At 49.9% G+C, this 14,527-nt stretch overlaps 1 protein-coding gene across 2 annotated transcripts; it reads right to left on the minus strand.

Moving 5' to 3' along the window:
• Window positions 1-233: 233 nt before the first annotated feature.
• ANXA9 (annexin A9) lies at window positions 234-9,289 on the minus strand. Of its 2 annotated transcripts, XM_081025149.1 has the most exons (14): window positions 8,872-9,289; window positions 8,645-8,745; window positions 8,093-8,183; window positions 7,835-7,931; window positions 7,208-7,302; window positions 6,878-6,991; window positions 6,577-6,667; window positions 5,430-5,509; window positions 5,188-5,247; window positions 4,482-4,566; window positions 4,248-4,343; window positions 4,112-4,170; window positions 868-990; window positions 234-630 (listed from the first exon to the last, which is right to left on the minus strand). In XM_081025149.1, the coding sequence occupies exons 3-14, from the start codon at window positions 8,165-8,167 to the stop codon at window positions 568-570; spliced, it is 1,038 nt and encodes a 345-aa protein (XP_080881275.1). In that variant the 5' UTR covers window positions 8,168-8,183; window positions 8,645-8,745; window positions 8,872-9,289; the 3' UTR covers window positions 234-567. The 2 variants fall into 2 exon arrangements, with proteins under 2 accessions (XP_080881275.1, XP_080881276.1); XM_081025150.1 differs by lacking the exon at window positions 8,872-9,289 and having other exon boundaries at window positions 8,645-8,848.
• Window positions 9,290-14,527: the final 5,238 nt, after the last annotated feature.

Here is a 14,527-nt window from a genome sequence, read left to right on the forward strand (position 1 = left end):
CTGTTTCTTAATTATTTTGCCTAAAGTTTCCTGGGGAAGAGAGAATAATGGGGTCAAGGGGAGGGTGGAGATGCCCAGGGGAGAGGGGTTGTTGATAACTGCAACACTAGAGCCCCAAACAGGATTCCCTGTTGAATATCCAAGCACACATCAAAGGCACCTCCAATTTCAAGGCCTCCTCCCAGCCCACGTCCTGTTCCACCCAAACTTCAATCAGGGAACACAAACAACTGTGAAGTTAACCAAAAGAATTCAAGTATCAGTGAGATGTTCTGCCCAGGGCTCAGGAAGGATGAGTCGGGCAGAAACCGTCAAGGAGAGATCCCATCAACCCACACCCAAGACAGAGTGAGGGGACCCAGGTACCAGACATCACTTGGAGATGAGGGACATTAAGAGATTTAAAAGAAAACTTCGAGTGCCAGCCTCAACAAGAAGCTGGAACATGTGCTCCGTGAGGGGTTAGCCTATTTGTTGGGGTTAGCCTCCAGCTGGTCTCCTGCAGGCTCAGCCACACATGGGACGCTCAGATCCTTGAATGTCATGTGGGATGGTGGCAGGGAGGTCTCAAAGGTCTTCAGCCCTGCACAGGGCTAGTAGGGCTAACCGGCAGTCCCCTTTCACTGCATCCTGCACACAAGGGAGTCATGTTAACACAAGGACTCACGACCCTCCTGGCCCAGGCACTCTGTCCCCTCCCTCATGCTGGTCTAGAACTCATCTGGTGCCTGGAGTCCTACACCTAAGTTAACCAAAGACTCATGAATTCTCCAGGGCATGATATGCTCTGCTGTGTGCAGTAGATGCCAGGGAAGAGGTGAGGGGTGAAGCTCTGGGGCTCCAGGTTAAGAACTAGCCGAGTCTCACCTGGAGGGCAGAGTAGAGGGACTTCCCAAATTTCCTTCTGAACTCAGCTCGGATGCTTAGAAGGTCAGTCTCACTTCTAGAAATAAGGATACGCATCAGGACTTGGTAGTTGGGCTCAGTTTCCTGGTGGGGGACGAAACAGAATGGAGAGGGGTGGCAATGAGATTCTCACAGGATGGGGATTAAACGGCATGGTAGATTATTCTAGAACAGTGGAGGAGAAGAGAGAGTCAAGGGAAAAGAGAAGTATACGTTATCTAGGGGAAAAATTATCTTTGTCCATGCTCGTGGAAGATGTGTAGCGCATCAGGAAGATCAGTCTCTCGGGGCAGCTGGAATACTTCTCATTCCTTCCACATGTCTTTCCTGGCCCTGCCACTTGCTTAGAGCCTCGCTCCTCCAGAGCTTGGTGGTAGGCAGCTCCAAAGGCAGGGACTTAAAAAAAGACTTGAAAAGACTTGCTTCCTATAAAGACTTCCAGTATAAAAGCCAGGAAGACTATTTTTAACTTCCAAGATAGTGAATGTCTAAGGAGAAAACTGAGTTGAGGGTGGTGGGATGGCTCAGTTGGTTAGAGCACGAGCTTTCAACAACAAGGTTGCTGGTTCAATTTCCTCATGGGATGGTGGGTTGCACCCCCTGCAACTAAGATTGAAAACAGCGACTGGACTTGGAGCTGAGCTGCGCTCTCTACAACTAGATTGAAGGACAACGACTTGGAGCTGACAGGCCCCAGAAAAATACAGTTTCCCAATATTCCCCAATAAAATTAAAACACACACACACACAACTAAATAAACCAAAAACTGAATTGGTGGGGCTCTGATAGGGAGCAGGGTCATGTGACTTCCGGTTCTAATCCAGACCCAACAAGCCATCTCGCTGCCCTCATCTTTACACATCAGTTTCTCCTGGTTGGACCCCTGGGGTTCAGCATCACTGTCTTTCTCCTATACCTCCACCAGGCCTCCTGCCTTTTGGTTAAAGAAGATAATGGAGGGTTCAGTTTAGAAATAATAGAGGCACAAAACCATCATCAAGTCATTACATCAATCATGCATTGCAAATGATTATAGTAAGTAAAGTGTTATCATGAGAGATTGCTACATGAAAACTTTTGGTTGCAAAAATCCTACTTGTGTCATGAGCTGTGCACGGGAGCTGTCCACCATTTAATGTCCTATTTTTCAGTTTCCTCAATTACTCGACTCACATGACCCTCCCCAGACGGCCTGAAACCCACACCCATGGCACCCCACAGGTCATAAACTCCTATGAAGAAACAAAAGAAAGGGATGAAGTGAAAACAGGATGCTATATTTCATCTGGATTCATTACCTAATCGTCAGTGGGCCTGATGGCTACCATATTTTAAATTTCATGTATCATCAGTTTCGTATTGTGATAAAGATTGCCAATTGTTCCCCCAACTATCAATTCTTCCCTTCTCCAAACTCTTGTCACGCCAAAGTTGTAGAATTGGGGCAAGAGTCACTCATTAACTGAGTATTCCCACTGGTGTACAAGTACCGTCCACACCAAATCTATATTAAATACAAATTTTGTCTTGATACTTGACAATGTACTTGGCACCTAATAATGATCTTTATAACGAACATTTATTTTATGGTTCAGGTTGGTTCAAATGTGTCCCGAATCAGCATTCACTGAAGGTCATTTTTCTGAAGAAACATTCTTCACAATCTATGTTTTCACCTATCTCTCATAAAAGAATAGTACAGAAGTATCCTGATTGAATTTATCCTCTTTTTTAAAAACTGGGCCAAGATTATTTTTCAATTCCTACATCCAAGAGTGTGGGTCCTGTAACCCAGATACGTACATTATAATTATTTACTGCTAGGGTAAAAGTCTTTCTCTTTTTTTGACAGCAAAACTAGATAAGCACAACTCTTCAAATGAATTTTAGTGTTGACCCGTTATAAAAGTCCAGGCTTTATTGGGTAAGTACAATAATCTGCTGTCTGAATGGAAATCTCTGGATGATGAAACAAGTACTTAAAGGCACTGTCTTTTGAACAGCGGTCAATAAGGCATGTGAGATTCTCAGCCAGTACATTTACCATTTGCCAAATGGTAACTACTCTTTTCCTCTTCAAAGTTTTGGTGAGTTTTTTTATTTCTGGGTTTTGGGAGACAGTTGTCCTAACAGGAGACCTAGCTCAATGAGCAGAATGACTGGGTTCTGCTTATGAAATCACTCCAACTGAAGCCGCCATTTTAATTATGGATAATATGGAACAAAGTCTGACCAGTGTGGAGAAAGATGGTGCTGGGTGCTACGAGCACTCATGGTAGAGCTTATAGTGCAGGCATACGCTGGAGGATTGTGGGTTCGGTTCCAGACCACCGCAATAAAGCGAGTCACTTGAATTTTTGTGTTTCCTAGGACATAGTAAAGTTAATTTATACTATGCTGTAGTCTGTTGACTGTGCAATAGTATTATGTCTAATAAAACAATGTATATACCTTAATTTAAAAATACTTTATTGCTAAAAAATGGCACCCATCATCTGAGCCTTCACAAGTCGTAATCTTTTTGCTGGTGGAGAGTCTTACCTGCTATTTGTTAAAAAAAACTGCAGTATTTGTGAAACACAATAAAATGAGGTCTGCCTGTAGAGACCTACATCTATTGTATAGACCAGGAGTTGACGCGTGGCAGTTAAATGTCCTACAGGACCATCATGTGTTTGTAGGGAGACTATACGACCTAAAAGCTGTGTGTCGTTGAGCAAGGTCCTTAACTTCTCTGTGCTTCAGTTTTTCTATCTATAACACAGGGATGGAGTGTGGCTGTGAGGACTAAAGGTGTGTAACGGGCTAAGCGTAGGCCCTGGCACACAGTGAGCACCTAAGAAATACTGGTTCTTGTCATTACTGTTGCTGGTGTTACCACCATCACCATTCTGGCAATAAGTGAAACCAGACAAAGCATGGTCTTCCAGAGCCAATCTTATCTGTATTTAGCCATGTAGGCATGAATGAGGCCAAAATGTGGGCTTGGGTGCCCCTTAGGGGTCACCTAACTTAGCTCTCACCACAGCTCACTCCTCTACTCTTGACCAGAGAGTCTGCAACCCTAGGAAGCGAGCTGCTATATGCTTATAAAGTGACTATGAGATTGTTGTTAGCGGCAGCGTGGAACTTCCCCTCTCGCCCACGAGGTATCTCCCCACCAGTTTTTGTTCCAAAGCGAGGGAAAAGGAGGGGCCCTCTCACCTGGAGGGCTTGATGAAGTTTCTCAGCAAAGTACAGCGGTGTGTTCCTGATCACCGAGGCTGGAAGCAAAGAGGGAGAGATGGAGAGAGGTAGCTCCAATCCCAGGAGACCCCACGTGTCCCGGGAAGGCCCCTACCTAGGCTGAGCAGAGCCATCTGGGCATCTCCGTGGAAACGGTTCTGGACAATCTGCTCCAACTCATGCCCGGTGCATCGGTGGTACTGCTCAAACACTTGGGGTGTGCGGGGAGGTAGTTAGAGAGAGAAATGCGGGAGGTTGATTACCACAGAGAAGGATGAGCCCTCCCCACCTTCCTCAGCCGGAACTCATCATTAGAGCAAACTGGGGAGACAAGAAGCCTGGTGGGTACCTCGGAGGAGGTGTTCAGGATTTCGCTGGGTGAGGATAAGGACCCATGTCCCCTCTGTGCCGGGTCCCTCAGCCTGCTTCAGTGCCTGGGAAGGGGGAGTAAATCAGGATCGTTGGTTGGGGGCTGGAGAGCCATGATTACGATATTCCCAGAATCCTCCATGATGATGATGGAATGGGATTAAGGGCGGAAAAGTTATTTTAACCTGCAAATTAGTTGCTTTTATTTATGGTTTTTAAAAAAATGCAACAGAGGTGGCCGGTTAGCTCAGTTGGTCAGGGTGTGGTGCTAATAACACCACGCTTGCCAGTTTGATCCCCACATGGGCCACTGTGGGCTGTGCCCTCCTTGAAAAAAAAGGAATAGGACCAAGAGAGGGACTCCACCCTTACAGCTCAATCCCCCAGTTTGAGAACAACTGGCACCCAAGTAATTAAGTGTTCCCCGAGGGCGGGTCTGTGGAAGGTCCCCCACCCAAATACCCATGAGAGTTGACGAGCTTCGTTTCTGTAACTTCAGGAGTCAGAGGCTAGATGAGTGAAAAGGTTTCAGGTGTAACACTACCCTATGCCCCCACTCCACGGAGGACTCTTTCCCCACGGCAAGGACAGGTTTGTTGGACAAATGGGTACGTGGGTCACTGGCCTAAGCTATGGTGGAGGGCATGTCTTCCGTGCATGGTTGTGCGGTCTCTTCCCTCACTCACCTGGACGTCCTCTTCGGCCAGGTGATAGTCAATGACTTCAGAGTAGCTCTCACGGCCCCCCTAGAAGGAAACTGTCTCAGGAGGATTCTCTGAGGGGCAGCTTTTTATCTCCAGGACCACAAACCAAACCTGGTCGCCCCCCAAAGCCCTCTCTTGTTCATTACACTACAACAATGCTCCCTACTCTGTGCCACCCCACTCCCAGGTGGTTTATCTCCCTTCCCGTGCAGGTCAGTTCTCACCTTGGCCAGGGCGAGCAGCAGATCCTGCACGGTGCCACTCGTCTCAGATCTGATGTCCTCCTCAGCCTCCACCTGGAAATCTGGGGTGGGGTCGGGAGCTCCCTGAGTCCTCCTGATTTTTTCCAAGGCGGATGCCTCTAGGACCTGACAAATGCCTGACCCATTGTGCCCCGCCAACCCTGCCATCCCCTGCTTGCATGGCTGTTAGTCCCCAGGATGGAAGGCAGAAGCACCATCATGGCCACCCAAAAAGCATCCCGAAGACGTGGCCACCCGCCACTGTGGGATCTCGTGCTGTGGCACGGCCTCATCTCCAGGCGCCAACCTGCTGCGGGCAGGAGGCATCTGTTAGTCCAGTGGTGGCCAGACAGTGAAGAGGAAGTAGGGAAAACCATCTGATGAGGCAGGATGGCTAGGGCCTGGCCCCCTCCGTGGAGGGGAGGGAAAGTGATGTCGGAGGTAGGATGTTACAAAGGGAAAAGCACAGGAAAGGGAGAAAAGGAAGGGAAAAGAAAACAACAGAGAGAGGGGTAGGAGAAGGATTAGGAGATAGGCCAAGACTGGACATCAAAGGAAATGGGGGAAAGCAAGAAAAAAAGGGGGGCTACGATGAGGATGAGAAAAGGCTCATTCCCAATTAGTGGGTGAGGCATGTAGCAGCCAAGCAGGGCCAGCAGCCAGGGGCCTGAGAGGTGACACCATGACTTAGAGAACAGGTCCCCACCTTTCCCCTCGGCTGCAGCAAGGTTCCATTCAGCCTGGGATGTGGTGTGATGGCAGAATCAGCCAGGGGTTGGGAAGATGACATGGGTACCCTTGGGACTGTCACAACGCCCAACGTTGTCATTACCTCGGGATCTGCCCTGGAGCCCCAGACTAAGATGGTTACTCATTGCTTCTCTTTCTTTAAAGATCACATCTGGCTGTCTCCCCTGGGGAGACTCACATCTGGCTGTCTCCCCTGGGGAGACTCAGCACTGGCTGGAGGGCCAGGAGGACAGGAGGTCAGGGAGGAAGGAGACAGCCCCAGGGAACAGAGGTCGGGCAGACAGGCTCCCAGAGGACTCGCCACCGAGATTGCAGGAGAGGATAGGACAGTCCCTCTGATCCCTCCTCGCTCCTGCCGGGCCCTCCCTCATGCGCTCACCGTGTTTGTAGACTGCCAGGCACTCTTGCAGCTGGGGTGGGGCACGGGTAGCAAGAATCTCCATGGCCACATCCTCAGCAGAACCTGAGTCCTACAAGAAATCAGGAGGCCACCCTGAGACAGGACCATGCCATTCACCCCAGCAGAGAGCAGATGCTGACCACGTGTCCTTCTAAGGGTCCACAGAGAATGTTAAAAGGGGCCTCTGCCAAGTCCGCTCTTCTGGAGGGGCGAAGGCCCAGCCGCCCAGCCATGTCCCTCCCTCAGTGTGTCCCCACGTCCCAGCCTCCCCTCCTGGTACCTTCAAGGCTGTCCTCAACTCCTGGGCATCGAAATGGGCTGCTGGCTTCAACAGGGCCACCACGAGCCTCTCGAGGTTGCCGGAGACTGCTGCCTGCAGCGATGTCAGCAGATCCTGGAAGGGGTCCCCAGGACAGAGGGTTGGGTGTGCGAGGGAGGCCCAACCGTGTGGGGAGGTTTGGGAAGATTTGGCTGGTTTTCATCTCAGGCCCAAAGCACTTTCCCCCGTTTAACCAGGGGGCAGAGGCTGGCCTGCTCTTGCTGTACCCCAGGCCTTTCAGGGGGTTTCTCACCCCAGTCCGCTGCTCCTGGGAAGTCAGAGGGGTCTCACCTGCTTGGTGCGCTCGCGGAAGGCTCGGGAGATGACCTGCCTTTGCTCTCTGCTCCGATTGGTCAGCACGTCCATAATGGCGTTGCGGTCCACACCTGAACCAAAATGAGGGCTCGGCTGTATGCCCACCGGGCAGACCCCCAGCGGGGTCTTTACAGGGTTGGGGTCCCCTTACTCCTCAGACTTGCAAACTAGGAGGGAACAAGCTCTCAGAGAGGGCTTCACCCCCACTTCCATTTGGTTTCAAAAGGAGATACAAATATGATGCCAAAATAGCATGCAAACCTGACCCGCATTTAGGCCAAGGTGGCCTGTGTGATGGGGAAAAAGTGGCTTTGGGGGATCAGTGACTTGGATTAGAACCCTGGCTCTGCCTTTATGACCTTGGGCGAGCCTCTTCACCTCCCTGAGCCCCAGTTTCCTCATCTGTAGGATGGAAACAATGAGACAGCTCACAGGGTGTGTGAACAGGACTGTGCCACACCTGCTGTGGTACTTGACTTACAGGAACTAAAACATTCCACAACCACTTATCGAGATGGCCGGTTCCTCCCTCCTGGCTCTCTCTTGGTCCATAATGTGGTTTCTTAAAGGTAGATCCCCTAGTGCACAGGGGAAAGGGCTCACCTTGGCCTGCAATGGCCCTCAGCAGCCTCTGCACATCCTTTTCCACACTGAAGCTCAAGAAGGTCCTCAGCGTACCCAAGGTCCCCCAAGCTGCCGTCTGTAAGAGCAAGGAGGCATTGCAGGTGTGCCCATGCCCTCCCAGGTGCCCCAGTCAGGCCCTTGACAGGCCTCAGGGCCTGCTCTTCCCCATCTCTGGCCCCCTCACAGCCCCGGAGCAGATGTAGTAAGAATGATTCCTGCAGTCCCAGCAGCCCCTACCTTGTTGGCAAGGCCCAGGTAGCTGAGGATTTCCTGGGTCAGAGACAGTCCTGCCTTCTCGCTGGTCACAGACATGGTGTAACTGGCCGTGCTGGGGAGGGGACAGGAGCCAGCTGAGGGGAACTTCCCGGCCTTTGGGACTCTTTATGACCCCCCCTCCCCCACCGCCAGGCCCCAGAGCCTAGGATCCCATTGCCTGTTCCTTTCCCTTGTTGTAGAAAAATGGGACATTAACCTGCTTGGCAGGTTTGGGAGCCCAAGTAGAGGGGTAAGAGGGAAGCCCCCACCTTCCCCACCTCTCACCCTCCTTCAAGAAGCAAAAGTGCTGTCGAAACTAGCCCCAAACAAGCCCTCCCTGACTCCAGGGCTGGTCCCAGGGCTCCCTAACTGTGGGCCTGAGGTGGATGATCCCTTCTGAGGTCCATGTCCTTATCTCCCGTGGCCTGGCTAGGTGTTCCCGGGTGAGGCGAGATGGCAGGAGTAAATGTGGGGTGGGAGCTAACTCCTCACAGCACTGTCCCTGGTGAGCCCCAGCTGGCCAAGCCACCTTACCTGCCGTCTTTCACCCTTGGAGTCTCCGGCCGGGATTTCTAGGTCAGCAGGTGCAATTTCTGAGCTGATGTGAATCTGTGTTCTTGTTGGTACATGGGTGCCTGGGCAAAGGAGCAGGTACTCATGCTAGAAAGGAAAACTCCTTCCTCCCTCCCCTAAGCCATACACAGCCCCCACCCCCTACCCCCCATCCCCCGCCAGCCTGCAGGCCCAGGTCCAGTGCTTACCCAGAGGTGCTGAGGGCGAGGTGGGTGTGGTCACAGCCTGGTGGCGTGCCTGTGTGGGCACTAACTCCTGTGTGGCCCAGTAGAGGAGAGCGGGGCATGAGCAGCCTGCCCAGCCGCCTGTCAGATGACCGGTCCAGCTGCTGTCTCAGGCTCTGGCCCCTCCCAAATGTGGGAGAGGACCAGGCGGTACCGGGTCCCACAAGCAAACACCTCCCTAGGGAGCATCTCCTCAGCCCACGCGTGAGAACTGCGCTCAGCCTCTCAGCAGCTCCACCGGCACACAGGAGGCTTTGTGCGCTGCTTTCCCAGTGGGACCAGCTCGGACCATAGAAACCCAGTCTCTACATCCAGCTTCTGACCTGGCTGTATCTCCGGCTCCCTGGGGGGCAGGTCAGACAGGCTCCAGGCTGATCTCAGGCTGATAGAGAAAAACCTGTTGGGGCACATACCGGCAGTGCACCCCAGCCTGCACCCCAGAGGGGGTCCCAACCCAGACACTCCCTGACAACTGCCTTATTAGAGCCAGAATCCTGCGTGGGGAGGGCCAGGGGACTGTGTACATCAGCGAGGAATAAGGGCACAGATATTTGGCGGTGGAAGCAGATCAGCAGAGTCAAGAGAAAAAAATGCACAGGGTGTTCCCTGTGGGCTGAAGCACCGCGCTCCCAAAAGGCAACAGGGAGATGCGGGAGGCTCCCAGGGTCCCTGTTCCTTGGAGTCCTTCAGTTGCCTTTTGGCTGCCAGGACTGTTTTAGCAGCTGGGCCTGGTGCTGTCGGGGCACAGGGCAGCAGGTGAACAGTCCTGAGGAGCCTCAGGGGCCCCTGAACAGGCAGCTACTTGAACCTGACAGCCAGCTCCATGGGGCCTGGGAGCAGTTCCCTCCTGCCTCCCTAGAGCAGTCAGGTGGGGGCTGGGCACAGAAGCTTAGAGAGTTGTCTCCAATCCTGTGCCAGGGTCCCAGGAAGGCCCTCGCTGGTTTTCTTACATGACGAGGGACTTGCAGCTCTTCCACAAAACAGACCAGGGCTAAGGAGATGCCAGGACGGGATCTCCATGGGCCAATCATTGTCCATCACTTTTCTCCTGTGAAAATGGGAAACACACACTGGTGTCCACTGGAGAAATGTGGGTCCAGTCCCCAGCTCTGTTACTTGTTACCTTCTGTAACCACAGCGAGTCACTTCAGGTCTCCATCTCTGTTTCTTTACGTGAAAAAAAAAAAGATTGTTGGGAGAGGCTGGGGGTAGGGGGTGGTGGGGGGGTGGTATCCTGGGGCACTTGAGGCTAAGCTTCCCGGGTGGGATTAAATGAGGTAATCTATGTGATGACATCTGACAGAGAAAGGTGCCTTGGAAATTAGGGTTGCCAGAGTTAGTAAATAAAAATACAAGACATCCAGTTAAATTAGAATTTCAGACAAACAACAAATAATTTATTGGTATTAAGTATGACCCAAATATTTCATGGGATATACTTATGCTAACAAATTATTTGTTGATCTGAAATTGTCATTTAACTGAAATTGAGCATTCTGTATTTTACCTGGCAACCTGAAAAATGAGTCTTAGTTTCAGAATAGTTAAAGCAGAAATTCTAGAGCCAGACTCCTTAGACTCAGAATCCTGGTCTGCTGTGGGAACGTGGCAACTACCTTACCCTTTCTGTGCTCAGTTTTCTCATTGTCAAAACGGAGATAATAATAGTGTTAATATTTTAGGCTATTGGGAGAATCAAATACATTAATACATGTAAAACAGTTTAGTAGCGTGACGGGCACAGAGTGGCAAGTATACATGTCAAAACGTTAAGTAATATGTAATAATAAATATTGCTATGTTATTGTATAATGATAACTTATTGTTTTCCTAGGAAGTCCAACCTCTGCTCTTTTGCAACATCTTTCCTGCCATTCCCCAATATGGCCACAAGAGGACATCAGTAGCCACCGAGAGCTGAGAGCCCCCTCGTGGCCACCTGAAGTCTCGAGGCACTGGTTCCACACAGATCTCAAAGCCCTGTTCTTTCCATTGTAGGGAAGAGCAGTCTCCTGAACACCTCAGGTTCCTAGAGAGACTCGGTGGGCAGGCAGGATCAGGAGACGAGCCTTGGGTAGACATCTACTCAAGGGACCCCTGTGAGACAGGCAGGAGACTCCCTGGGCTGGGTTATTGCAGTACAGTGGCTCCACAGCCAGGGTCCCCATACCTTCTGCTTTCTGTACCGGTCAGTCTCTTCTGGGCACAGGTCCCAAGTAGGCTTAGCAGGGAATGGAGGGGGAGAGAGGGCTCTTTTGCCCCCAGTTCAAATCTTTGCAAGGGACTCCTGGCTGACCTCAAGGCTGAACTCCGAATCTGGAGAATCTGGAGAAGGCAGGCAGAACCCCAGTCACGTGGCCCAAGCATAGTGCCAGTTGCCTAGGGGTGTGGGGAGGTGTGTGATACAATTACAGTTGCCCCACTGAAACTTGGTCGGATCTCACTTCTTTTGTCCCTTGGTTTGGTTTTGTTCAACTCCAGAGCATGACTGTTTACAGGTTTACCAATCACTTTCACCCCCTCTGCTCTACATCTTAGAATTTCAGAGTTTGAGGAGATCTTAGAGACCATCTGGTCTCCTACCCTCTCTTACTGACTCAAGGAGGCTGAGTATGTTCCCAAGGCCATGGTGCTGGAATCCAGAATCCAGCTCTCCTAATTTCTTCTCAGTGTTTTCTTCATCATTCAGAGCAGGGCATGGCTGATTTGGGGTCCCTCTTAGTGGAGTACAGGGGGACAAGCAGTAATATAGAGAGCCTCAGCTGTTGACTCATGAATATCTCTTCAACTCTTAACTCCAGCTCGCTTTTCTGCAAATTCGGTCATGCATCGCTTAACAAAGGGGACAAGTTCTGAGAAACGCGTGGTTAGGTGATTTCATCGTGGGCACACACTCCCACCTAGCTGGTGTCGCCTACTATATACCTGGGCTGTATGGGTTAGTCTACTGCTCCTGGGCTACAAGCCTGTACAGCATGTTACTGTACTAAATACTACAGGCAACTGTAACACAATGGTATTTGTGTATCTAAACATCTCTAAACATAGAAAAGGCACAGTGAAAATATGGTATGAAAGATAAACAATTCAGACCTGTATAGGCCACTCACCATGCATGGAGCTTGCAGGACTGGAAATTGCTGTGGGTGAGTCAGTGAGTGAGTGACCGTGAAGGCCTAGGACATAGTGTAACTACCATAGACGATAAATTCTGTACACTTAGGCTACACTACATTTTTTAAAACATTTTTCTTTCTTCAATAACCTTAGCTTATTATAACCTTAGCTTACTGTGTTTTACTTTATAAACTTAAACACTTTTTAAACTTTTTGACTCTTTTGCAACAACACTTAGCTTAAAACACACATTGTATAGCTGTACAAAAACATTTTCTTCCTTTATAACTTTATTCTGTAAGCTTTTTTCTATTAAAAAAAATTGGCCTCCACCTACACAGGGTCATCAGTATATCACTGTTTTCCACCACTTGTCCCATGGGAAGGCCTTCAGGAGCAATAACATGGAGCTGTGTCATCTACGACAACAATGCCTTCTTCTGGAAACTTCTTTTGGAAACACCTCCTAAAGCACCTGCCTGAGGCTCCTCATGGGGAGGCAGCTCTCTTCAAAAACAAGTCCACAGTGGTTAGCTTGGTTTCTTTTTTTCATCATAGATTTGCTTGTAAGCAGATGTTAAAAAAAAAAAACAACACAGGCCAAAATGGAGTCACTTTTGCTAAGCCATGGCACCAAACCAAAATTTAATAACTAATCTAATTGCAGTTTCAGCCATCCCAGGAGTGGAATTTTAAATCATTCAGTCTGGAATTTCCTGATCAACTTTAGTGGGGTAATCTGCCTGAGAAGACCCCCTGCCTCTCCCTAAAGGAAAGTCCTTGCCTGAAATAATCCATTTTTTTAACTTCGTAGTCCAGCCCTCTTTCTGCCTATAAAAACCTTCCATTTTGTACAAAACCTCGGAGGTTCCTTCTAGTAGTTTGGTGGGGGGCTGCCGGATTCATGAAAGGCTTAATAAAGCCAATTAGATCTTTAAATTTACTCAGATGAATTTTGTTCTTTCACACAGAAAATGCACCATAAACATTCCTCTCTATTAATGAAAACATTTCAGTGTTGGGGATCCATGTTTTCAAACTTTTTAAGGAGCTTGTCAAGGTCTGAAAAGCTGTGAAATCCTTCACTGTGAATATTTTGGGGGTTCTTTTTCTTCTGCATTTTCCTTTTCTCTTGCCTCTTGGCGTTCCTGTTCCAGTTCCAACAACTCATCAGTCAACTCAGGAACCTTCTCTAAGGAGCTCGTATCCTATCGTCCTCATCCACACCCAGATTAAAGTTGTTTGCTGTCTCAACCACGGCCTTGTTGATTTTTGCAAGCTTTGCGCTCGGATTTAAAACTGCTGTGAAGTCACTCGGCAATTGGAAACTTTTAGCTCTATTATAATCTTATGGGACCACTTTTGTATTTGTGGACCCTTGACCAAAACGTCCTCATGCGCTGTATGACTACTTTGCCTTGCATGATTTCAGAGTACACAGACATTCCTCCTGGCTATTTTTCCTCTTGTAAGGAAACATTTTTCCCCGAACTCCTGGCACCTGAATCCCTCTGCTCAGGTCCTAGCCAGCCAAGCTCTACTCCTTTACCCAAATAGGCTTCTAATTTGCAAGAGGCAGCCTTACCTGGGTAGACCCACTTCCCACAGCGAGGATTTAAGTCTTTGCCCACCCAGAAGCCCGCCCAGATACCTAAATCCCAGGCTGAAGGCCTCCGGGACACCTCACCAGCCCGTATAGAGGAAGTGAGGCAGCATGGGGCTCTATGGGTGGGGCTATGCCAGCCCGGGGCCGTGGGGGATGGGTCACAAGGGCGGTGGTCAAAATCTCCTGATCCAGCCAAGGCCGCACTGTGTGTGTGTGTGTCCTAATTATGTTGACAGAACTGGTGGCCTCTTTCTAATACTGCCTGAGGCCAGGTTTCCTCTTCTCCATCCTCCTCCTTTGTCTCCAGGGGGAGGGTTGCACCCTCTTATCTTTATTTCTCAGGCCTTGGTAATCTAACTTCTGCCCCAAAACTTCCCCTCACCCCTGCTATCTTTAACAATGTTAACCGGTCTCCAGTCCTCCGAGGAATCATTTAAAACATCTGGTGAAGCGGGGGGGGCTGGGGCAGCCGGTTGACTCCCTGGTTAGAGCGCAGTGCTCACAACACCAAGGTCCCCGGTTTGATTCCCACATGGGCCAGTGACCTGCGCCCTCCACAATTAGGTTGAAAAAAAAGGAAAACAAGAACCAAAAAAACATCTGGTGGGGACCTTGGGAAAACCTGGCAACAGGAAAACTGATTAAGAAGGTTCAGACTCTAAAGGAGAGGAGTCAAGTAGGACAGAGGTGTGGGGAGGAGTTAGAGAGGGACCCAAAGGTTATCTGGGGTCCAATGAGGAAGATACTGGAACCCTGCTGGAAACGGGTGAATGGGTGTTTAGCGGAGGAGGAATCTTGGGAGGCGCTCAAGAAAGGTAGAGGGAACTTTGGAATTGGAAGGCTGAAAGAGGAGGAGTTACAATATTTGCTAAGAAGGAAGGAGTTCAGCATGTGGCA

Source organism: Rhinolophus hipposideros (genome assembly GCF_964194185.1).
Source record: "Rhinolophus hipposideros genome assembly, chromosome: 19".
Taxonomy (NCBI): domain Eukaryota; kingdom Metazoa; phylum Chordata; class Mammalia; order Chiroptera; family Rhinolophidae; genus Rhinolophus; species Rhinolophus hipposideros.

What these genes read in the sequence shown, in the direction of transcription:
- ANXA9 (XM_081025149.1), bottom strand. Translation starts at nt 8,167, where the DNA reads ATGTCTGTGACCAGCGAGAAGGCAGGACTGTCTCTGACCCAGGAAATC. An exon ending in GAGGGCCATTGCAGGCCAAG is followed by an intron (nt 7,303 to 7,834) that starts GTGAGCCCTTTC and finishes ATTTTGGTTCAG; the next exon opens with GTGTGGACCGCAACGCCATT. An exon ending in CCTGGCAGTCTACAAACACG is followed by an intron (nt 5,510 to 6,576) that starts GTGAGCGCATGA and finishes ACCCCACCCCAG; the next exon opens with ATTTCCAGGTGGAGGCTGAG.